The sequence below is a fragment of the Mercenaria mercenaria genome, chromosome 17 (genome assembly GCF_021730395.1).
Source record: "Mercenaria mercenaria strain notata chromosome 17, MADL_Memer_1, whole genome shotgun sequence".
NCBI classification, from domain to species: domain Eukaryota; kingdom Metazoa; phylum Mollusca; class Bivalvia; order Venerida; family Veneridae; genus Mercenaria; species Mercenaria mercenaria.
In genome coordinates this window covers 36,327,737-36,354,243 of record NC_069377.1, presented here as the reverse complement: position 1 = coordinate 36,354,243, position 26,507 = coordinate 36,327,737, and the positions used below count along the sequence as shown (strand labels likewise).

Below are 26,507 nucleotides of genomic sequence, written 5' to 3'. Positions count from 1 at the left end.
ATTTAGAGGGAAAGGGTTAAATATATCAAAGTCCTGGTTTGTCTTATCTTTCCAAGAAACAGATGGCTGCTTATCATAGTTAAAGAGTTATCATTTTCTTACGATATTGCCAATATGGATAACACTGTTGGCAAATACAATTTTGAAGGACTTATTCTAAACATACGTGTGGTAACACGCTTTACTGTCAATCCAGATTCAGAGGTCCGGGGTTCGAGTCCCGGTAGAGGCACTGGAAATTTCTGAGATGCTCTTGAGTGTTTCCCACCTACCTAAGAGGCCAGTACTGGTTCTGTTTGTTCTTTTCAAGGAAAGACAGTTTCGCGTGTATCGGTGCTATACACCGGGTACCTTAAAGAACCAGACTGTCTTATTTTCAAAGAGCTAGCTTAAGTTAGCCGGGCAGGCCTGTATGTAAATGGTGTCTGTACAAGTAGAGGATGAATTGGCCCCTGAGAGGATGCATTTGCGCTACGTAATGTGCCTTTGAACGTATTTATCCTGAAAAGGGCGCTATATATGAATCTGGTACAAATGCATATATTATGACAGTTGTTTTCTGGGCCTTAATTAAATGCACGTTAATGAAATAACTGAATGTTTTTAATTAATTACAATAACTCTATAACTAAATAGTCGTAACAAAATGCGCCCAACCTTTGTATTCTTGAACACCATGAGAATTTACGAGGTTGCTATTCAAAAGACTGGGAGTTCTTCATTACAAACTGACACATTCTGAGGTGGACAATCCTAAATCATATCAACCCGTGCTTAAGTTAAGATACAAGAAGCAAGTTCACAGATATTTTCATTTATTCAAATACATGATGAAGAATTAAGTTACATACAAACACATATCAAGGAATAGGATTCCTGTCGGACATAACAGAAAAAGTTGTAAACTATATAGAAGGAGTGTATGATAAAGTCCGAGTAAAATGTAATCATTAACCAAGTGAACTAATTATCATTCCGCAATGTTTCGGTCATGTTAAAATTATGAATGTGCTAGATAGTCATATGAGTAGAATTCGCTTTTATATGATATATTTATTGCTTACTTCAAGCCTTTATTTCATAATTAGGTCTACACAAATCAAACGATATTATCATTGTTTTCAACAAACATCTTATAACAAATAACAATTCAAAGGACAACTACTAAACACATGAACCAGTATTTTTATATGATAATTCTAAACACGGAGCAATTATGCTAATTAAGACATTCAGTATGTAGAATTAACAAACGTTTTATTGCCGCTATCCGAGCTCGGAAAGTTCTAAGTATACGACTAGCAAAGAAATAACGCATTTTTAATTTCAGTCAACGAGTACTTTCATGTAAATTTAATTCTGATATAGCTATTCAGCATTTGTTGTTTAACGATTTGTGTCGCATAACTATGGACTCTTTCACCCTAGAGAATTGAATGTCTGTTCAAGTATAAGTATTTGCATTTTCATAGGTTTCACAAGACCATTTTAAAACAGATACTTTCCAAAAATCTTTTTTAGAAAATCAATAGAAATCAATAAAGAAATAATAGAAATCAACAGAAAATCAATAGAAATCAAAAGAAAATAAATAGAAATCAATAGAAAATTAATAGAAATCGACAGAAAACCAATAAAAGATCAATACAAAACACAGTTTTATTTATATTGGTAGTGGCGGCGGAAGAGGAATATCAACGCGTGTCTGAAGTCGCCCTGAGCTGGACCCAAAGGATGGTTCATTTACATATTCATTCACTGTTCCAGCAATGCTGAACTGGCTACTGCCTGATACATCGGCGGTCAACTGACTGCTGGAGCTAGCTGCATTGTTCAATGGCGGTATTCTCATGTTTTCGGACTGAGCTATTGGTTGTATATCAATGAGTTGTCTATCATTTGTATTCATTGCCTTGTTCGCTTCACTTTTTATCCCCATAGGTTGCCGCAATTTAGTTTGAGCGTCCACGATCATTTCTTGAGAAGGATTTAAAACATAATTTGCTGATTGAGTGACATCAACATAATTTAGCAAAGGCTGTTCTGTGACACCCGCTGCTTTAGCGTTGTTGCTGTTAGCTGAACTGTTATTTACAGGATCATTTGAATTTGCACTTGCGCCGGCTGGTACGGCTTGCGAAAACATATCCTGAAAGCCGACTTCATTTGTACTTGTAAACTGCACTTTACTGTCGATAGGAAGCTCAATAATAGGTCCAAAATCTGAAAAGTTTACTCCAGGAGGTAAAGAAGTAGGATCAAATATGGCCCAGTTTTCATTATTTTTAAAAGGTGTCATGTCATATTGCATCGCTGGAATGTCGATGCTGCTTGTATTGTTCGAAACTGAGGGTGTCGGAGCTACAGGCTTTGTTTCATTAGTTTGAAGAGATGTAAGGTCGATTGCAGCGGGAGTGGTTGGCAGTACCGTTGTTGACAGTATCGTTGTTGGCGGTGTAGTCGCAAAGTTTGGTTGTGCAGTTGCCTGTGGGGTTTGAGGAGGAATCTGTGTAGTACCAAATGCTGGTGGGAATGTAAATGGTGTTTGTGTGGAAAACTGGTCAAAGGTATTACTTAAGTCTATAGCTGGTGCTTTATCTGTAGGCATTTGTGGAATATTCTGCCTTGGAAGTTGGTTTAAGTTATTATCCATAACCATGTTAGGTTTGATATCAATCGGTGGTGGACCAATATCTACACGGACGTCGGAGATGGTCTGTGGAGGGGCAATTACTGGGTCAAATAAAAATGACATCGGATCTTGCAAGTTTCCGCTTAAGTCAGGTAGTGGGGTCGTAATGACTGGTTCTATGTAAGTATTAAATCCACTGTCAGTTCGCATAAACGGAGGTGGGGTGACTGTTGTGATAATTGCATCTCTTCTACTACCATGGATAGACATATCAGCCCTAATTTGTGATGACGGAGGCGGAGCTACATCAAATATACCGGCACCAGAGAGAGGATCGAACCCAAATACTGGCGCAGTAACAGTTTTCTGTTTGAGGGTTGCAGGACGAAGTGTTGTTTGAGGAACAGAATCAAAACCTGACATCAGCCCAGTGTCTTGTCTAGATGTACTTCTCTGGGTAGGTAATGGTGGAGGAGGGAGGTCCACTCTACCCAGTGAAGGCCCTCTTGTTGGATGCGGTGGAATTGCGAGATCTAAGTTATTCGGCAGCTTAGGCTGCATATCCCAAGCTGATGCTGGGCCAGTAAAGGGCATTCGGCTCGTTCCAAACGAAGGTTTTCTAGTAAATCCAGTTGGCATAGAAACATCAGCTGGTAATGCTAACGGCTGCTGTCGTTTTGATATTTGTTCAGAGACCATAGCTAATAACGATGATTGATCATGGAATTTAGTTCTAGCTGATGATGAAACTATTGGGCTGCCTCCGTCCGAAGGTAATCCTAAAAAAGTACCATCTGTTTGGACCGACGTAATACCTGGATTTGGAAGACCCGTCTTAGGCTGTATTCCTTGTGTATTAGAAGGGACAAATGACATATCAACATTTATTGTTCCAGATGATGGCAAGCGGTTTCTAGAATTTCCACTTGGCGCAACATTCTGTGAAACATCAACCTGACCTGGAGCGCTAAAGAGATTAGTGTTACTAGTCATTAAAGAAGCAGCCTCAGAATTCATTCCAAATCGGGAGTTCATCGTAAACGGTTGCTCTCTAAGTATATTAGTTCTTTTCGCCTTTGCAGATCTTGCCGAAGCTTCTTTAATCTTGTTCACATCAAACAATTTGTTTTCAACAGCTATAGTTTTGAATGCGGGTTCGCTAGATTGACCATTTCCTTGATTTCCTGGGACAATGGAAACACCAGGCAAAGAGGATCCCTTTGAATCTGTAACATATTTAAGTTACTATAATATGACGACATAATTTTGAAATAAGAACTGAAATTTTACTTCGTTATGATTCTCCTTCAGACATCTTAGATCATTGAATTCAACTAATAAATTTTGTTCATTAGATGCCACTTTTAATATTTCTATTTATTAGTAAAGCTGTATCCCAATTTTACCTTTTATTTATACATTGTACTTAACAAACGCTTATATCAAAAGGTTAAATGAGAAGTGTATAATTGCTAAAATCAAACTAAAATTCCATCCAGGATAAATGTTAATTCAAGATATAAGGATATACAAATGTAAATGCAATCGTGACATTCCTTTGCATGAAGAAGTTTATATTTCTATAAATAGCTAATACCTCTTTTGACTTCATCGCCCCCAGTCCGCTATTTACATGAAGCGTTTGTACTGAAACTCATAGTTTACGGTTTGTGTGAAAAAAAGAGATGTCTTCGTTGTCAATGAAACTGTATAAAATCCATATAAGACATATAGGAGGAATAACAAAACAAAGTGTAAAATCTAATCGGCGTAAAACGTTTCTTAAAAGCTCGTGTGGAGTTTTGCTTTGTCTCAAATGCGTTTACATCGAACCTTTTGTGTTCTTCACGGTGTTACTTTGCAACAAGCAAAAAAGGACGCCAATACAAATAGTCGATTTTAAAAACAAAATGTGCAATTTATGGAGAGCTGTCAATTTTTGGCAAGTTTTATTTAATGTTGATTGGGATGAATCTTTTCAAAAATGTATGTAACATTATCTGTTAAAAGGGGAGGATTACTTTTATCTACGAAAGAAAATATTCAAATGAGATATATCTCCATATGATGGTTGTCGGTATATTATATTTCAGCATCTGCTGTTTTAACTAGTATCTCAAAATCAACAAAGGAATGTCACGACAATTCTAAAACATTTACACATACAGTAAGTGTTAAAAGCTGTTTACAGTACTAAAATGCAGTTCTAACATGCACTAACTAGCAGCTATTTGTCATACATATTTGTTAAATATACAACACGTAGAAAGGTTATTTTCGTCTGTCTTGTAAAATACCATTCAAAATAAACGACACTGTCAATGTCTCAGTGCAGACATAAACGGTTTTACATAAACGTGACGGTGTTGCACGACAGTTACAGAATTTAAATAAAGCGTACATGTTAGGGTTTAGCAACGGAATCAAACAAACAAAACTCAATGCACCTTTTTTTATAAATGTGTGTGAAGAAAGAAATTGTGCTTTCTTATATCAGTTAACAAACATTTACAGTACATAAAGCACAGCAAAGACAGGTTTTCCAAAACCATACACCTCCCCACACAACCGCTCTAACCGATGCCGGTTCCGTACCCCTTCACATAAAGACCTATCATACTCACACGAACTATGAACTTTTTTAATTCTACGGCATGGGCAATCATTTTCCGCCAAGGAAATTGTTGGTTGCCGCCAGGTCAGAGACCGTATCTCCAATTTCTGCTGCTTGCTCTGACACGACGCCTTTACTTAAATGCTGATGCAACACTGGTTTAGGAGTTGTACTTAAACTTGCACTATTTATGAAATTAGTAATGGGTGGGTTGAAACTTTTCTGCTGTTGTAAATGAGCCGAGGTAGTTGTCGCAATAAGTTGTGACATTTTGCGAACTTTTGCCACATTTCTAGTCCTAGTTTGATTTCCTTCATTGTTTCTGACAAAATCTCCAGAAGGGTAGCTTTTCGTTTTAGACAGAACTTCAGCCGTGTTAAATATAGGTGGAGGGTGTTCTAGTACCTCACTGGTAGATGCTCTTATAAAACTTTCATCAAATAAATAATGAATGGTTCCTGATCTTGAAATGTTAGGCTCAGATTCATTTTTGCTCTTGGTCCCCCAGTTCCTGTCAGGCGAAGACTGATAAAATATTGGACTTACAGTAGAAGTGATAGGTGTTCTTAAGGTGTCGTTATAAAACACTTCGCTGAAATATGGTGTAGTTGAGTTTTCGTAATAATAATCATAATAATCACTAGTGTTATAGGTAGAATTCCCGTCGAAATAATCATAACTGTCAGCTGCTACATCTCTGACGTTATTCTGCCTTTCATGGGCGGAACTATTGTCAAAACTATAAACTGGTTTATACTGTAAAATTCCTGAAAGATTGCCTAGGCGTGAACCATTAAGTATCTGCTTGTTTTCTTGTGACAGACTTCGACTCAAATCTCCAGATCTTAAATAATTCCTATTTTGGACAACATTACTAAATACACCGTCATTGGCGAAATGTATCTCTGGCATGGACGCATCAAAACTAGATGAAACGGTGTTGCCTGAAAACTGTGCTTGACCAATACTGTCAAAGGTAGACACGAAATTTACATTGCCAATGTCTGCATTGCTGGTGTTAGCATCCACCGTAACCGCCATAAAGTCAGTAAGGAATGAGTCGTTGTTTCCAGTTGAAGTGTCTACGAAGAAACTTGAGAAATCTTCAAAACCTTGAAACCAGATGAGGTAAGATTTAGTGCAAATATTACAAATTATGCAGCTTTCATTTTGCTTGCGATGAGAAGTGCATCGCGCGCTCCACTAGATACGGTCAGGCAGTTTGTTAAAGACTTTTCCGAGGTTAACTTCTTCGCCCAGACTTCATAGCTTTAAGTAATTCGCAGTGCATATGGCAGTGCGTATGTTTACAAGTCCAAGCATCAAGAATTCGCAGTACATATGGCAGTGCGTATGTTTACAAGTCCAAGCATCAAGAATTCTCAGTACATATGGCAGTGCGTATGTTTACAAGTCCAAGCATCAGTAATTCTCAGTACATATGGCAGTGCGTATGTTTACAAGTCCAAGCATCAATAATTCTCAGTACATATGGCAGTGCGTATGTTTACAAGTCCAAGCATCAATAATTCTCAGTACATATGGCAGTGCGTATGTTTACAAGTCCAAGCATCAATAATTCGCAGTACATATGGCAGCGCGTATGTTTTCAACTCCAAACGTGAAAATATTAGCAGAACATACTGAATTTGTAGATATGCTCATGCAGAGCTTCATTTGTCAGTAATTTGCCGGACACATGGCTGTGCATATGCTCACAACTCCAAGTTAGTATTTAGCAGTATTTATAGCAGGTATTGCTTATGTTCAAAGCTCCATTTGTCAGTAATTTGCCGCACGCATGGCAGTGCGTATGTTCACAACCCCAAGCTAGTATTTAGCAGTATTTATGGCAGATGGTGCTTATGTTCACAGCTCAAGTTGTCAGTAATATTACGCTCGCATCACAGTGCATATGTTCGCAAATCTATTTCAATATGTCGCAGTATTTTTTTGACACATTTTGCTTTATTTCACAACTCTATCAGCAATTCGCCACACGCATTTCAGCGCGTATGTTTATAACTGCAACTGGATGTTATTCGCCATACAAATGTCAGTGATTCGCAATATATATATATATAGCAAGTATGTTCACAGTTTTTATCGTCATCAATTTATGTAGTTATGGTAAGTACTCGGGGATAAGTTAAGGCTTCAATTTGGCGCCAACATTAAGTTGCATTGTGTTATTATAAACATATATGCGTTATCATTTCAACAGTTCTCTTGTAAATTGTTTGACAGTTTGTTAGCATACATGCAGCTTTCACTTACAAAATGTGAGCTACTTCGGGTTGTCTTAAAATAAAACAAAGATGTGTTTCTTTCTCGAACGTGCGTTTATTAAAACATAAATATCACTCCTGTTCTGTTCGGGCAAGTTGCTCGCGCGCACGCAATAAGAACAATATGTTATTTTGAATAGAAAACAATATGAAATATATTATTGCCATTTTATCAACAGTAATAAGTAGTGTTTATATTCATAAATAGTGACCGCACTTCAATTAATTGTTTCCTACTGTCGGCAAGTGGTTCTTCCGAGCAGTCTGATCATGGTCTGCACTGCTCGCCATTCAGTCACTATCTCTTTGGTAAGCACCCTTTAACAGTTAAGGGTACTGTACAAATTGAAAGATGGACAGGTTCATTATAGAAATTTAACAGGGAAAGTGTTAATTGTTTCCTACTTAGAAATCACGTTCATAAAATATATGGTTTTACAGAACTTTATTTCAACATTTAGGTGACAAGTAGAAAGCATAGGGTGTTCTTAAAATGTAACTGGAAATAATAGAATGAAAATTAACATGTACAAAATATCATTATCGTTTCCAATAACAGTTTATTGGTCTTTAGAATATAATGAAGACTATGTGAGCTGAATATATGTTAAAGGGTTTGTCACTGTTATATTAAAAATACTTTGTCAACAAATGAAATAATGCAGAAAAAATTAAGCGTGCAATTTCTTATGAAATTCAATATTGTGAGTAATTTTAACACCCATCAAGGTATACTTAATCTATATATAATGGATTGGCAAGAAAAAAAATGATTATGTTTGACGTTTTTAACATGGCATCTTTCAGATCTATTGTGTATTAACCTTTCTCAAACATGTAGCTTTTGAAGCGGCTTGCAAAATTGGTTTAAGAACAGTAAGTTGATGAATAAGAAACGGACTATTCAAATTTTTTTTAAATGCAGTTTGATGATACTGTGTGTAATCGGTGAAATTTAATCCATATCTCTTTATCGTTTTTGTAGTCGTCTTTTCTTGTTTTTGATCAATTAGCATAAAGTTAAAAGAAATGTCATAGCTGTTCTTAAATATGGAATATGTCCCACCTCGAAGTGAGACAATTTTCACATTTTACTGGCGCTAACCGCTTGTGAAAATACTGTCTCAATTCTCAGAGCTCGATATGCTAGCATAAGAAACAAATATCCTCTTTTTATCTGGCGTGTGCCTAATGAAATGCGATGCCGTCTGACTTTCTTCTGATAAACTAATACAAAGTTTCCATGACGTCATTATATTCACGTACTATTGACAGTAGTGTGGATATGCCTTTGGTACTTTTATGAATATTTTCATCACAGTTTTTCCAAGAGTAAATATAACACTATTTTGTTAAGATGTTCTAAAAAATGTACATAAAAAGTTTATTTTGCCACAGGATATATTTTCTGGATGCGCCTGTTCGCAGCGATCTGTAGTTATGGCACGCTTTCCATTGTAGACTCCTGTAATGCGACATAAGCGACAACCTAAACAGCTGCTTCCGCCTCTGCCTCGGCTTCAGCTTCAGCTTCAGCCTCGGCTTCTGCTTCGGCTTCGGCTTCAGCTTCAGCTTCAGCTTCAGCTTCGGCCTCAGCCTCCGCTTCGGCCTCGGCCTCAGCTAAAGCTTCTGGGTCCATTGTCGTTACACTGATTGTTGTCGTGGCATATGTCATACTGGCTGCCGTTGTAGCATTTGAATTGGCGGTCGCACTGGTATTGCCCGCTGAAGCGTTTGTATTGGTTTCATTAGCTGCCAATGTAGTAGTATCTACGCTATGCGCAGCCGTTACATTTGAATTAACCGTGTTAGCGGCAGCAGTGCTGTTCCCATACCCAGGTGCTGAAGTTGCACCGCTCGACGCTGTACTGTTTGTTAACCCTTGTGTAGTACTGGTCTGAGTAGTAGTCATAGAAGCAGCTGCGTTAACATTTGTATTTGAAGGAGCGTATGAGTTACGGTTATTGTTAGAAATCGCCACTGGCATGCTTGGCTTTTTCGCTGGAGCTGCAGGCAATACGCTTTTCACCGGTGCCTTGGCAACTGAAGGGTATCTTTGTTTATTTACATTTTTGGTGCCTATCGTTATTTGTTTTTTAACTTGAGTAGTGCTTGTATCAGGAACATAGCCAGCTTGTAATCTTTGAAGTAATTTGGCCACAATTTGATCCCGTAATATATAATTATATAAAGAGACGGTTGTTGGTTTTGGCGTGGTTGCAGTGGTTGTAGTGGTTGGCGTGGTTGTAGTGGTTGGCGTGGTTGTAGTGGTTGTAGTGGTTGGCGTGGTTGTGGTTGGCGTTGTTGTAGTGGTTGGCGTGGTTGTAGTGGTTGTAGTTTCATGATGAGGATAATGACGAAACAGCTTATGAAATTCCAAAAAGTCTTGGACACTAGCATTAGCGCTAACCATTTGTTTTAGCAGTTTTGACAAAATATTACCTTTTTTAGGTGCAACTACTTTAGCTTTATTTGAAACACCAGTCGGTTTATACTTTTTTAACGTTTTTTGTGTATCAACATAACTAACAATATCGATAGGACTGGCAGTAGCAGCGGGCACAATAGAAGGTGTTTTGTATTCTTGATAAGCTTTACCTTGGGTGGTAGGTGAGCTAGTGGTCATTGCCTTGGTGGTACCCGCCGTTCCGCTGGTACCCGTATCAGTTTGCGTTTTTACTTTATTGACATATTTCCCAGATGGTTGTGCGCTTGGTTGCAGACCGTTTGTTACACTGCTTGTTTTAATTGCATGTGGTGTGGTGTTTTGAGCATATTTAGGTGGTACAGGTGTATCAGGCTTTGTATTTTTTTGAAGTTTGTTGATAATGTATTCGATACCTGATTTTTTGGCAGGCGTTTTTTTAACAGTAGACCCATCTGCAACCAAATGATTCGAAGCTTGTCTTGCTGCAGGTTGGGTAGTCCCTTGGTACAATTTGCCCATCGTTGATACAGTTGGTTTTGTCTTTGGAGCGGATGTTATCGGTGCCTTTGTCACACTTGCAGTCACCTTTGCCGCAGCTGTAGCTGCTTTTGTTGTTTGTTTATTAGCCACGTCTGCAGACACCTTTGCCGCAGCGGTAGCTGCTTTTGTTGTTTGTATATTAACCATGCCTGCAGACACCTTTGCCGATTTGGTAACCCCTTGTGCTGCTTGTTTATTCGCGTACTGGTTTTGTTTTGGTTTTCCTTGAGTTTGCATTTTTGGAGTTGAAGTTGTCGTTAAAGGTTGTACAGGCGTAGGTGCACTCGTTGCTTTCTTAGCAGCAGACGGGTAATTTAATCCTGAAAACAATGTTTCCGATTTAGAAATATATTACTGCAAAGGATATAATTAATGGACTTCAGTTTAAGTGTATACTTTATTGCTTTAATTGGACATTTTGACATTTGTTTTCCAAGAAAGTTGTTGATCATATGACTTTTCGGCTTAAATCATTATTGTGCATAACTAGCACCTTGCAATTTTCTCTGTTATGTTCGTTCAGGAATATGTAATAACTTGAAGGGTATGAAGCGTAGTAAACAAATGTGGAAATAGCTTTGAATAATGAGATGACATCTTTTGTAATTAATACTACACTATTAACTCTATTCAGTAATTATTAATCAATCAATGTATGTTTGGACAGTTTATGAACAATGTGTCGTAAGTTTTAATGGGTGCCATTTGCGTACATCAAAGCAAGATTTGCAAAACAATTGGCATGCACGCAGAAATGAAGACTCATCTCATCCAATATACAAATTGAAGTTACCTTGAGACAGAAGTACGGCTTTCGTGAGTGCACTTATGTCTGGCATAGCGCCATAATTGGCGTTTCTAAACGTCTTTGATAGTACTTGTTGTATCACACCCTCAACGACAGCTTTTAACGCTGCTGTGCTTGGTGCACCACCATGCCCTGAATATATCAATATAATGTTCATGCAAACTTCGTACGTACATGCATAGGTTAAGGAACATACAGATTATCTAAGCGACTTGAAGAGTTATAATATTAATTAAAGTTATATTGGAGTGATCCAGTCTATTTGCTATATACTCCAGCGTAGTAATATAATTATATATAACACTTTAATGAACACCCAGGTTGCTCTGCGACGTTCTGCTTTCACGGCTCTGAACTGCAACTCTTAGCAACCTACTTAACAAGCCCATAAGATACCCAGCAACTTTAATTGTGTATAAATTACTTTTGTCTCTTAGACGATAAAAAAGGCATTAGCGACTGGTTTTGACAGGCTAGTTTATCTAACCTATGCTAAGGGGAGAACGAACACTGATTCAAATATATTCAAATACATAACGTTGTTAATGTAATACTTATACATGTACTATCATATGCACTTAGAAACTTGAAACTGGTTCGTGTTTGCTTTAAGTGAAGGGAACTGTTCTTACATTTGACTAAAAATTGTTTAGAGAAAAACAGATACAATTGCACGTACAGCGCTGTTAACCCAAATATTTGTTAATACGTCTATCATTATAATTCGGAGGGGGATTGCGAAAGATTGGTGCATGAAGTAATGCCGGTAGGGCACCTGATATCTATCTAAAATGAACATATAAAAAGTCACACTATGACCTAATAATTAAAAACTCAACAAAACAAGACTAAACAAACAAAGAAACAAATAAAAGCTAGTAATTTAGAATGCAATAATTACAGCTAGTTGGAATCGGTTGATTTGCATCAGGGCATTAACCAATGTGACTGAGAAAAAAACAACACTTCCCTACACCGAAGAGTGCGGTATGCACTAGGGTATAGTGAAAACCTTACCATCGGTTGAACATGTACAAGAACATTGAGCTATGTCTCTGTTGAACAAACTAATGCTCGAAAGCCAATCATTATACACAGTATTCGACTGTAAACATCTTTCAAGATCTTCTATGGTTAGAAAGAAGAATTCTAGTATCTTAAGCGCGGCGCGATGCAATATTAACGCATCAAACCTGCATCTTGGTGCATTGTAAGCCACAGACCTAACTTCAAATGTGGCAAAAGAAGACAATTAGCTTGCTCTGAATGCGAAATGTCATTAGTTTGTAAATTAACTTTACAGTATTCACTTGTCAAACAGCAAATTAACATATAATTACGACATTTTAATGACGTAAAATACATAGTACAACATCGCAGTTTAAAATTATTCATACCTTCTGTTTTCATTTTGTCTAACTGTTTGAATTATGGCATAAAAAGGTGATCTAATGTAAGCTAGATCAATTTGTGATCCCAACAAACCCTCACAGAAGCGTGCTTCTGTTACAAATGGGCGCAACCTGCGCAGTTAATTCCGCCAAGACATATAAATGCAATAAAGCTGTTGCAAAAGAAAAAGCATCCGATACCCATGATATAAACACATCAATCAAATGCAAGGCATGCGTAAATATGTATTAGTAAGCGCATTAAAGCTACATCTTTGGCAGGGCGTTTTCTCAACAAACGCCTTGCAAATTAAGCGGCTACATATTAATTATATACATGTTGTTAAATAACATTCTGATTATGTTTACTTCTTTCATTCAAATAAGACTATAAATCAACATTGATCAAAATGACAGTAGCAGTTACAAATTTAGTTTTAAAGAATAGTTTGATAAACAGAAAACAGGAAACTAATTTACATTATATGACTGACATATAGATTTAAAGGGGGTAAAATCTGGTATGAATTTAAAAGTAAGTACTTACTAAATGTAATCGGTACATTTGCTGTTTGTCGTCCTGGATCTGATTGACTTACACTGTCAGGAGCTGCTCCAATTACTGTTCTGCTGTCCGTGCCGAACTGTGCAGCATCAATAACTGTCCCAACGTTGGCTGTTCCGAACGATCCTGCTCCCGTATTATCAAAACGTCCTGTTCCTATTCTACTGTCTGCACCGAATTGTGCCCCATCATTAACGGTCCCACTACTGGCTGCCCCAAACGATCCTATTCCAATATTATCAAAGCGCATTGTACCTGCTCTATTGTCTGCACTAAACTGTGCCGCATCATTTAAGTTCCCTCCATTTGTTGGCCCGAATGAACCTATTCCAATATTATCAAAACTTCCAGTTGATGTTCTACTGTTTGCATCAAACTGTGGCACATTTGTAACGCTCCCAGCATTGGCTGTTCCAACGGATCCTGTTCCAATACTATCAAAACTTCCAGTTGATGTTCTACTGTTTGCATCAAACCGTGGCACATTTGTAACGCTCCCAGCATTGGCTGTTCCAATGGATCCTGTTCCAATACTATCAAAACTTCCAGTTGCTATTCTACTATCCGCACCAAACTGTGAAACATCATTAACTATCCCAACATTGGCTGCCCCAAATGATCCTGACCCGGTTCCAGTGTTAGCAAAACTTTCTGGAGCTGGTGGAACTTGACTGTTTCCTGTATCAAGGGCTGTATTTGATGCACTCATTTGTGAACTGAATTGTCCGGTACTTGCACCCAGTCCCCAGTCAACATTAGCAGAATTACCAGCACCTGTGATTGTTTGCTCAACGGCATTATCTATTACTCCAGCAGGCTGCATTTGAAAAGCTGTAGCTTCGTTAGAGAACCCATTACTTGATACAACTCCTGTTGTGAAGGCATTTTCTGTTATGAGGCCAGTGTTTGTTGGACTTATTTCATTGAAAACCGAGATATCTGAAGCAGGTACTAGCGCTGATGAAGACAAACTTTGCAAGCGGATAGCATCTGACGGTCCTGGTACAGCCGCATCATTCATGTTCACAACAGTTTGCACGTTGCTGATTCCACTACTAACTGACAAACTATTTAAATTTCCGTCTATATTTGACCCTGCCTTTCCAAAACCTTGGTTCATACCTGAAATACAATTACAACGAACGTGATAATGAATTATATTTTATATCACTTTAATTACATTGCCTCCAAATCCGGATATATTATGGCTTTGATATTCTTAAATCGTGATTTGATATCATTTACAAACACAATACCATTTTCAAAGATAAATTCATTAAGTGTTCCGTTGGAATCTAATTATATTAAAAAATAGCGTATCCGCCTATAAAAGTGTAAATCGTGAACAATAACCATTTTACACAGCAATACGAAACAATACAGATATATTTAAAAGCTGTATGTATGCAAAGCATGAATGTCGTAAAATACTCACTGGATATACCGATATTCTCAATGCCGCCAACTGCAGATGGCGCCACAGTACCTACTGCACCAGCTGCCGTAAACTCCGGAAGTGTGCTGGTTACATCTGAAACACGATATAGTTAAAAAATAAATTTATTTGTATGTAGAAGTTTTAGTTTGAAAATCTGTCTTTACTAGTGTTCACAGTGTATGTCTGTGAATTATTTGATATATTTTCTTCACAGACTTAAATATTCTTTACACTAAAACAAAGCTGTAAGAGGGAAAGGGTCAATATTGGCCGTTATTTTCACTTTCATACTAAGTATGCTTACATATTTCGAAAGAAAAAACATAAAATAAGTAATATTATAGTTCAAACATCTTTTTTATCCAATGACAAGCGAAGGGTTTTCAAAAAAGTAATCAACTTATTTTCATATTATTTCATAACTGAAAAAATTGGTCCACTTAATCATGAAGTAGTACAAAATTAATCAGTAATCATCGTTCCACCTACTATGGATCTGCGGAGCAACTGCCAAAACAGGGACTGCATACAAGAAATAGTGTGTCTATATAATGAACGGACTAAGTCTATAAATATCAAATAGTGTTTTTTTTTTCTTTTGCTTAAATGCAAGCTGTATTTTCATAGTTCAGCTTTTACCTTTCTGCACCTTTCACTTTTAGTAGGCCTATTACCTCCACGATTTATATACAGCATTGACCGGGAAGTGCACTAATTGTTGCTATTTATATATATCCAAATTTCCTATTGTTCATTAAAGTCAAATGCAATTACCTCTACTGGTCTACCAGAGTGCGCTTACTACATGTATATATAAATGTCGAGCAACAGTCACTGTGGTTATTACTTTGTGTTGTTTTATCTTTAAATAAGTTTTTGAAAGTTACAGTTGCTTAAATAGAACTGTTAAATTATTATGAGTTAAACCTGCATATTATATTTGCATTGAATAAGAATGTAATATTGTGTTCTACAAACTAGTAGTAACTGGACTATCCAGTTTTTACTTTTAATTTATCTAAAATAGTTTATTAACTGACGGACCATCTTATGCGAAATTAAAAAACAGCACAAACATTTACCTGATCTTGAAAGGGGTACAACACCTTCCACTTGTATGCCGGAAGTTCCAGCTGCGCCCATATTTGCCATCAGCATGTCGCCTGATAAAGACGGTTGTACTTCATTCATAACCTGTATAGAAATAGGCAAAATATATGTATTTATTAGCTTTTTGAAAATTCCTATAACAACAAAAGGATTAGAACATTCATTTTTCACAAAAACATCTAATGTATAATTTGATAATCGAAAGAATCCAGCTGCCTTGCGAAAAGACGGTGACTCTATCCAGATATTCGCCTATGCCTGAAATAACACTCGGAGGGATACATTTAGTCTTCTTCCACCTTCGGCAGCTAAAAAGTCGCCATATGATCTATGATTGTGTCGGTGTGACATTAAACACCACGCAACAAAAAGAAACGGAATTTAAAATGTTTATGATGCATGCTACTATCATGTAGAACAGTTATTATACAAAGTAATCCGTATGTAAGAATTTCTTCGTATAATATTAACCTTACCTGAAATGTTGGTCCAGCATCTAATTTCGGGAGTAAAGCATCTACAGCCGATGCCGCGCCCATATTTCTTGAGAGAGGGGACTCAATGCCTGACATAAACTGAATGCCGGATTGGACGCTTGAATCTGCGATCGGCTGCATAACAGGTACATCAGGGATTGCTGCCACTGTTGGTAAGGGACCAAAAGCTCCTAGTAGAAAAAATGCTCAAAATGAATTGCAGAAATTCAGAAAGTCATTTATTTTCAAATCAGTACTGCTTTAGGTTTTTTCATGTTTATGAAAAGCTATCAGAGGGTCTTTTGAAAGCATAGGACCCAACCAAGCAAAATAATGGAATACTTGGTTTGATCAAGTCTGTTCATGAGATGAGGTAACTGAGAAAATGCAATGAAAAGTGCTAGAACCACCTTAAACGGAACTATGACATAAAGGAACTGTGAATAAACCGTATATAAAATAACAGGCAATTTATATATTTACTCTGTATTACTAAGACTTTTTTAAAAGCTTAAGGCATATGACGTTCTATGGACTAAGTAATTGCCAAGAAAATGAAATCAGGTCATGTATAATATAAATTTCAAAGGTAATGGCATGAAGATTGGGTAAGTTAAAATACACTATGATCTACCCCCGTGCCAGTATGACTTGCATATTGTATGTGTCCTGTGTATACCCGATAATACTTTAAAAGTGTTTCCGAATCTATTGTTTTGGAATAATATTCAAAATATATATTTTAAAATCACTGACCTACGGAACTGGTTACAGGTCTTACATCAGCGACAGCTGGTTGAGGTTCAGTCATGACGGTAGGTGATGGTGGTATGACTGGAACTACTTCCACTCCTGGTTTTGCAATGATTGTTTCGGTTCCAGCAGGAACGACTGGGACAGCGGGAATTCCAGTCTCATCGGCTAAGGTCACTGCAGACCCACCTAAACCATTTGTTCTAACACCTAAAAAGGAGACAACATATTCGAGGTTTTAGTGAATCAATCACAGTACAATACTTAAACACAAATCGGAGGCGGAGTGATTATTTTAAGATCAAGAATAAAGGTCCAGTACGAAAAGTCAAGTTCCAAGAACCGGCCCTCCTCAACCCGAAACCCTACAACAGTTTATATATGAATGTGTATATCTTACATAAAACACAATGATACATGAACAAAATAAAACATACAGACAACGAGGCCAAATCAAATTACATTAACCTTTACCTGCTAATTTTTTAAATGGACTGATCTATCATTAAATGGACAGTACCATTTACTATTCGAAGGGGTGTTCACTGAAAATTTACAGACTGAATAGCGAACAATGCAGAATAAGATCAATCAGATCTTGGACTGTACTGGTCGATCTTGGTCTGTACTGGTCGCAAATGTAGAACCACTTGCCGCCAGCAGGCTAAAGATTAAATAAAGGAACGCACTGGGATACTGTGTGTTTGGTATGTAAGCTTATCTATAGCTGCCACAGTTAGCCTATATGACAAACTCCCCCAGAAGACTTTTGGCAATTTTTAGTTGGAGGATCTTGCAATATACAGGAGAATGCTTCCAAAGAAACCCATAGACGGGGTTCTTAAGTGTTAGTAATTTTAGTTGGAGGAGTGGGGACTACGACTTACGATCATATGTTACCACTGGATACTGACTTCGGCGTTATTGTAAATTTAGAAAAACAAATAGTAAAGAAAAAAAACGTACCATTAGATGATGACGACGACATTGAAGAAGATGATGATGCTGATGAAGAGGAAGCGGAACTGGATGATGAACCGGAACTGTCAGTTCTAGTTATACCAGAACCTTCATTTATAACAGAAGATTTGTTATTTGACGCAGCTGCTGAACTAGAACTTGAGGAAGTTGACCCTGACTTACTGACAGAGTTTGCTGTTACAGCTGGTCGTATTCCATTAGTGATTACAGCTGAATCTACACGTGACGGTCCTCCAGCTAAAACAAAGCAAACAAAGTCTTTTAAAATATCAGCTTGCGGTACCAAACAAAAGAGAAATGCACAAGTCTTTACTTTATATCGAGAACTTTTCATGTATGTCTATTTCAGAATATCGATTTTTTTGACACCTTACTAAAGAAACTAAGACTTTATTTCAATAATTTTCGACGTTTCAATTTGAATCTAAATACATTTTAAATCTAAATTGTTTCTTATATTGTTTTAAATCCTTATTCGCAATTACTAAAGTGATCATCAAATTGAATACTGAAGCAAAAACATAATTATGGTTTCCTCACTAACTTGAATGTGGTTATTATCTATCACTACCTTGAATGTGGTTATTATCTACAAAATGAAGGTTATTCCAATTCCTTACCTAAACTTGCTCGGCCTCTTGCAGCGTTAATTCGTCTACGTATCGTAGCAATCAATTCTTCTCGTGTCCGTGGCCTTGTAGTCCTAGAAGTAACATTTCTCGACTGTGATGACGAAGATGATGCTGATGATGAGGATGAGGAAGAGGAGGACGAGCTGCTTGAAATAGATCTACCTCTAGGAGTCGTTGATGAAGCACCTCTAGAAGAACCTCTTGCCGAACCTCTTGTGGAGCCGCGGTTCCGTATGGCCTGACGTATCTGCCGTAAAACGTCTGGTGTTAAACCGGCCGCTGAAATAAATGTAATAAATATTAAATTAGACTGTCTAGTTAAACGTTTTTAAAATGGGGCCAAGAGAAGTTGTCCGATAATTGGTTAATGATATGGAGGAATAACTCTTGGCCTTTGCACTTTATTTGAAAGGCTATTTGTAATACGTCGTAAAAGGTTTTAGTATTGTCTTGATTAATTAGACTAAATTTGACTGTTTCGAGTGATTTGGATAAGTATAATCTTATAAATTTCATCAGAATAACTATTGTATGGTATAACGTACCACTGCTTGAAGTCCTTGATGGAGGTCGAACAAGCATCACATTTGCCCGTCTTCTTCCTTCCCCGTTACTTGTAGACCCGGCTGCTGAAATTCAGAATTATTATCATTATAAGAACAATTCCTATTTCAACATATTTTAAAACCCATTCTCTCATAGACTGTTACAGCACTATGCAATTATAAAAGGAAATTTAAATATCTTCAGACTCCCTTTCCTAAATTACAGTGGTGACTCATTTTGTCATTGAGCTAAACCTTACAGTTTCCAATTGCAACATTTGTAACTCAACAAGTGCCGCTTGTATGAAAAAGCACCGCTTACTTTCAGTTAATATCATTCAAATCCCGAAGCAATAGTCATCAAAAGTGAGCTAGTCGAGCAACGAATAAAAATAGAAAAGGTAATGACCAACCAGTTTCTGAGCCGCCTGGACTCACTCGTCTGACAGCATCGACCACAGACCGGGGATTAAATGGAACTGACCGTAATGAACTTCTTGCTGCCGACGGTAAACCTTCAACTAAAATATAATCGCTGGAATGAATAATTCTGAACAATACCCTTTTTTACATATAGATACACTATGCTCGTCCATATTTTAAAAAAATTCATATTTAGATACTGATATATATATTAATAATGATATATATATATATAGCAAATCATCTGCCTAAATATATAAACTTATTAGAGAGCTGCATTCGCAATGAGGTGTTATACAGTAACGTCAATTTCTTAAAAAAAACTATAAGTTTTTGTAGCATTACATAACCATACTGTGGTTTAAAATTCATTTTGTTTCTTATTAAACTAGATCATATTGTAACGATTTAATGAAGTCTGCTAAAAAGCAAAGAATAAGCTGTCTATAGAATAAGAGGTTACGTTCAGAATACTAGATTTTATTTATTATTATTATTGTCGTTGTTGTTGTTGTTGTTGTTGTTGTTGTTGTTGCTGTTGTACTTATTCTTGTTGTCTTAATAAACTTAAAATTCCAAATTCTATGTTTTATGGATAAATGGAAATTTCCGCTAACATGATATTTGTTAATCTAGTTCTATCTACTTTAACTTAAATGTCAGTTGTCCAGACTATCCTACATACAAAATACAAACACTTTCTTATTTAACAATGAACGTATCTTCCTTACAGATACAAACGAGTGTATCATTATATACTTTTGGTGAACCGCATTCAAGATATCTGCATAGTAAGTTCATTTCCTGCATATATAAATGAGCCGCGCCATGAGAAAACCAACCTGCGGATGCACAGGCTGGTCTGGATCCATGCTGTTCGCTTTCAAAGCCTATTGGTATTAGAGATACTGTTAGCGAACAGCATGGATCCTGACCAGACTGCGCGGATGCGCAGGCTGGTCTGGATCCATGCTGGTCGCAAAGCCACTATGTTGGTTTTCCCATGGCACGGCTCAAATGGTTGTTTACCTGAATATCTCAAAGTAATGTGATACTTTAAAAAATATATATATTACAACGTGTGCGTATTTATATTTATTGCCACGCACTGGAAACCGTTCTCTGAACACCTAAATGATGCCGTTAACTTGTAAGTACTTTGGCCTCCGTGAATCGGAAACACATATTGTCTTCTGGCCTTCATGAGTTTGAAATGCATGTTGAACAAAAGTTTGTAGGACCGAAAAATGCCATACTTTCTGATCATTCAGGGACGGAGAAACACATTCATGTTTACATCACGATTTAAAAATAAAGCAATTCAGCAACTCAATTACTCTCAATTGCGCATAGAGGTTTATTTAAAAAAACAACAACGGTGAAATGTGTAGTTTGTTATCACATTTAGTGCAAACACCTGACCACAAAATAATTCAACTGTTAGTTATCAATTTGTGAAAATCATTTGTTATGTGCGCATGCCGAAATGTTACCTCCTATTTCCCTCAAGCGAGAGAGCGGCGCTGCAGCAATGCGTCGACCTTGTCCAAGAAAGCGCTGCGCACCTGTTAAATAAACAGCCATAAAATTATTGAACATATTTGTTAGGTAAGCGATAATGAAAAAAACTTACACAAAAATGAGGTCCAATGTATCTTATTTGTATCGTGACGCATGTCAGGACTGTACAACAAAGTTGCTCGCATTTTATGCCAACGTCAATCTGCTGTAGAAACTTAAACTTGGAAAACTGCTAAATGCAATACTTTTTTGTTAAGCATTGCATGCAAGAGAAAAAAAAACAAATATGAAAGCTTTTGAAATTGCTGAATTCTAAAAGGGCATCATCAGCAGTTCAAAAACCTTGTTTGTTTGGTAAGATATGTTGTCATTATAATATCCCATCATTATCTCATTATCTTGTATATCAGTTCACACAGCTCATCAAACTAAGGCTGTCCTAGAGGTCGCTGCAAGACATAGTTATCTTATCTCCAGAGTCGAATAAAACCGGAATTGGTCTCCATAAGTTTCTCCGAACTTCTTGCGCGCATGTCCATAACTTTGTAACCATAGGCCAGGAACTAAACTAAAGTCACTAAATACTTTATCACATACTGGGGACTTACACTCTGTCAGAGTGTACATAGCATGTAGGAAATATTTTCAAGGAAATATTACCTGGAATCAGTTGAAGTCGTGGACGAGCACCATTTTCTCCAGGAATAATAAAACCTAAAACATTGCAAAATATATATGTCAGACAACTTTAATAAACCATGCAGTAGAAACCGATTAAAGTAATACAAATGTAATATTTTTGCACTGCACTGCACAAACTTAAAATAGATTTTTTTTTCTAATCTGACTCAATTTTGCTGCTTCAAAAAGCAGGAAGTAAGAAATCATATGCAAATGTCAAATATTTTAATGATTCAAAGCGGCGTATTTCTGTCCTAAAATACTGTTATGGTTCGCGACCAGATTTGCGATAGAGTAAATTATATGGTGAACAAGTTAATGTTTGCGATTTTTCTCCAGTAAGATAAATATCTAATCATAAATAATAACCCAAAAATGCCAAGAAACATCTACCAGGTTCCTTCGAACATTAACTGGATATCTGATTAATATTCGCGTTTTGAGATAATTAATTGGCTGACGCGAAAAGATTTGTGCTAACAGATATACGACAATAGAAATTCTCAGAGCATAATCGTACTTTACGTAACAAGAATGCACATACAAAGGTGTAGCATAGACAAAAACATGTTTAGTTTATTTTTACATAGTTATTGTTAAATAATTATTAATAATCGAAACATATTTCCATAAAAAGTATTTCTTCGTATCCGAACCAAATTATTTAAGGGGAGCGGTGGTCTAGTGGTTAGGGTGTCGGCTGCTCAACCCGGGGTCGCGGGTTCAAGTCCCACTGGGATCACGACCACACCTTCTCATATGACACCAGTATTGGTTTTCCAGGAAGTAGACTCGAGAGTAGTTCAAATAATCTTGGAGCTATCATCACAATCGAGCTATAATAAATCACTATAAACTAAATTAACCAAAACAGTTTTGTTTCAGCATTGATATGACCACAAATGATACTGCTCATACGTGACTTGGTGTCAGTAATATTGGCGATAGGGTAATTAACTGAGGTGAGCAGAATCATTAAAAAATGTTACGAAAGCCACTAATTGCAATGATACAATCAGGTAACCACTGTTGTTTCTGGCAGAAAAAAAAAACTTCAAAAACATTCAATAACTGATGGAAACGGTTTGTTATATGCTGTCCGCGTTATTGCAATTTAGAGATAATGTAAAACGCTTATTTCTTGTTTGTTCTCAGAAATGCTGTGGTAGATTGTAGATTTATCGCCTTGGTAAATAACATGAATTAAGGCACCGCCTAGCATGGGGATTTATCTTTTATATATCCACTGACGAATAAATATTCAACACTCAAAAGAAAGTGAAACTTTACTCATACTTTGCAAAATTTACGGGAAGCCGTGACCATGACGTCATTCACTGCGTTCTCGCAATTGCTTTAGAATTTTTTATTTGTTTGCACTCCACGCAGAAACTTAATGGCCTTTTCACTTATTTACTGTTTTAAAGTGTTAGTCAGTTGCATGTACAGTTTTCATTACGAAAAAGAAGTAAAAGAATCATGTTGGCGCGGTTTACGAATTTCTGAGACTGATTCGGGGTGCTCGGATGTTCATGTAGACAACCAGTCTGCGACGTGTGCATAAACCGGAACCGAAAAACATCGAAAAAAATGCCTCAGTATATGCAAACAACAAAGACGAATAACTATATACGGACGTTACCGTCTCGGGGATTTTTAATCCCCTATTAACAAATACATGTAATTTGATGGGTTAGATATTCTCTTACAATAATTAAAAATTTTAACTGATAGACTTTGAAAAGCAAACTTACCTAATAGTCTTGGTATACCTAAAAGTGAACGTATACAAAAAGCACAGTAAGTTGTGGTACATTATAGATATAGCACATTTAGAAATAGTACATTATACATAGAGCACTGTAATTTATGGTACACGATACACATATCACATTTTGTCATAGTACATTATACATACAGCACAGTTAGTTGTTGTACTAAGCTTGATAGACAAAAGATCCACAATATTTGACCATATCAATGTTATTGCAAACAATGGTCAAAGCATGAACCAATTATGTTCATGACATTCTAATTACAGTTCTTGGATACAAAATTAATGTTAAATTTAAACTTTTCTATATAAAGAAAATTAATGTCATACCGCTGCCACTGAAAATCAAGAGAAATAAACAAAGCTTTTTCTGCAAAACATAAATTTTAAAAAGCTCTTGCTGCGTTTAGATGAAAAGCAGGGAAACATCTGCCAGTAGGCTAAGCAAATAATTATGTAAATCTTGAGGAAAAACTGTGGGCCTCAAAGTCAATAAAATATTGTCATAACAATGTCCATTGGCTTCAAAGACATTTAACTTTCAATGTTTGTTGAGAATATCGTTATCAGGTTTGCCTAGTGTGAATCGTCCATCAAATAATGTTTAGATAAATTTATTTTCGTCTGCAACAGTTCTCACTTATCGATGAAAGCACTTCCTAGAAACTACTTAAATATGTACGTTTGTTTTTAAAATTTGTGCCATATATGTTTTCTAAATACTTTATCAATGAAATAAAATGCTACTTTACTATGCCTGCATTTTACATAATTTGCATATATGTTTCCTTAAATTTAATTAACCAATAAAACAAAATTATCATTTATTATGCACGCGTTTAACGTAAGTTGCATATATGTTTACTAAATACTTTATCTTATTATATACTCGTTTCTATTCCCCATTAAGTTACAATGGTACCGGAAACGTCAATATTTTTCCATACACTGACGCCTGAAGCGTGACGTAATTTATTGCGTGTCGTTGCAATTATTCTTTTACTTAGTTCTTCATTGTCTGTCTTATTCAGGCTATTGAACAAATTCATAATATTTATATTACATTTATACGCGTAGGTACGTATGTAATAAAGAGGTTATTATCTTTGCATCGGGAAATATACACTCGTTCTTTAGATGAAGAATATTGCGCTCCTAAAGTCGCGCAATATTTCCGCGACAGAACTCGTACAAAGCTAAAAACCCATTAAAACAAAATACTGATTTACACTTCACGCCTTTAAACACGTTGCATATGTCTTTACTTAATGACCATTAATCAGATAAAATATTTCTTTAGCTAAATTCACATGTACACACTTTTTATCTCACCAATATAAATCAGTTACGACCTGATAAAAATGGTGGCAAAAATTACTAATTAATGAAGCATTTTGTAATTGTAAACAGTACATTAAATGGAACAGTAACAGTAACTGATGATAAGAATTTTATTACGTCAATAAATGTGTCATTTTCGTACCGTGGACTGTCAACTTTGACACTGGGCTACTGTTTCAGTAAATATGGTCATGTGTTAAATACATGTATACGATCATAACACATATCTATACAAAAGTATGACTAATTTTGTACATTATTTATATATCTAGCGTATGTATTACCAAAATAAATTCATTCGTATAAAATTTCGAGATTCTGATAACCATTTTTGTTTATAGATTTGTGAGTTGTTACAAAATAGGTTACAATCTCCAAAGATCATTTAGATATAATCTGCTATGTTTGAAATTACAATATAGATTAAATATTAATGTTGATTATTCTGTTTTTCTCAAGATAATCGTTTTTAAAACGTTAGAAAATATATATAGCGGCACATTAGCAGACATCATTCCAGTTAAAATTCACAGTGTTTCTAGCGTTTTAGACGTTGTGAATCATTCAGATGAGACGAGACAGTATTCACCAAATATAAATGAAAAGTATATGAGCCGTGCCATGGGAAAACCAACATAGTGGCTTTGCGACCAGCAAGGATCCAGACCAGCCTGCGCATCCACGCAGTCTGGTCAGGATCCATGCTGTTCGCTTTTAAAGCCTACTGTAATTAGAGAAACCATTAGCGAACAGCATGGATCCTGACCAGACTGCGCGGATGGTCGCAAACCCACTATGTTGGTTTTACCATGGCACGGCTCATATCATTTTTTTTACACAGAAGACACAGAAGCTCCGAACTACAAAGCTGGTAATACAATACTAAACAGAGTATCTGCTCCAAACTAGTGCACTAATATTACGAGTAAACGAAACGAATATGATACAAAATAGCCCCATGTGCAAATCTAGGTAATCGTGCATAAGCTTGTTCTTGGGTTTGTTGGGATCCATTTTTTGAAATTAAACAGTTGTTTCTAAATTTAAACTCGTACTGAAACACAAAGTCTGTATTTGTAAACGCCTCCTGACGTTTATATTCCGTTCAGTTATTTTTCACACAGTGCACGCCTGTATCATAAGATTACAATGTAAAAAGTAAACAAATGACTTGTTGTCATCTTTGTTTGAGAATATACTGTATAATACTGGTTATTCATGTATATATTTATTACTCTCATTTTCCGTAAATTTGTACTTTTAAATGTACCGAAAACGACGGATACGCTCGAATTTACTGGAAAGCGCACTTAGATCAAAGGGACACCGCATACTATACATGTCTATACATGCACTTGGTATCAAAATATTTGACTGACATACCAACAACGAATTCGTCCACTTTTATCAGTTGTATTTTATAATCACATTTTATCTTTAAAAAGACGGAGCTATCCTTGTCTGGACACTAAATGCATATGACTATCTTATTAACCAACAAATAGTTACATTTTTCAGTACTACATATAATCATAGCATGTAGAAAAAAGTTTATATAATATTGAT

At 36.4% G+C, this 26,507-nt stretch overlaps 1 protein-coding gene across 4 annotated transcripts; it reads right to left on the bottom strand.

The window, feature by feature from the left end:
• Positions 1-798: 798 nt before the first annotated feature.
• On the bottom strand, positions 799-26,507 carry LOC123535625 (mucin-19-like). Of its 4 annotated transcripts, none has more exons than XM_053527882.1 (13): positions 23,581-26,507; positions 21,806-21,859; positions 21,258-21,350; positions 19,615-19,722; positions 19,202-19,285; positions 18,645-18,935; positions 18,010-18,261; positions 17,047-17,253; positions 16,291-16,481; positions 15,787-15,898; positions 14,702-14,797; positions 13,249-14,388; positions 799-3,858 (listed from the first exon to the last, which is right to left on the bottom strand). In XM_053527882.1, exons 3-13 carry the CDS (start codon positions 21,328-21,330, stop codon positions 1,664-1,666), a joined length of 4,749 nt encoding a protein of 1,582 aa, XP_053383857.1. In that variant the 5' UTR covers positions 21,331-21,350; positions 21,806-21,859; positions 23,581-26,507; the 3' UTR covers positions 799-1,663. The 4 variants fall into 4 exon arrangements, with proteins under 4 accessions (XP_053383857.1, XP_053383856.1, XP_053383858.1 ...); XM_053527881.1 differs by having other exon boundaries at positions 21,258-21,347; XM_053527883.1 differs by lacking the exon at positions 21,258-21,350 and adding an exon at positions 21,118-21,189.

Bases quoted from the DNA above. Each gene is read 5' to 3' on its own strand.
- LOC123535625 (XM_053527882.1), bottom strand. From the start codon at position 21,330: ATGCGAGCAACTTTGTTGTACAGTCCTGACATGCGTCACGATACAAAT. The intron at 18,262-18,644 runs GTAAGGAATTGG...GCTTTGTTTTAG, and splicing joins AAGAGGCCGAGCAAGTTTAG to CTGGAGGACCGTCACGTGTA. The intron at 16,482-17,046 runs GTCAGTGATTTT...TTTTTCTACTAG, and splicing joins ACCTGTAACCAGTTCCGTAG to GAGCTTTTGGTCCCTTACCA.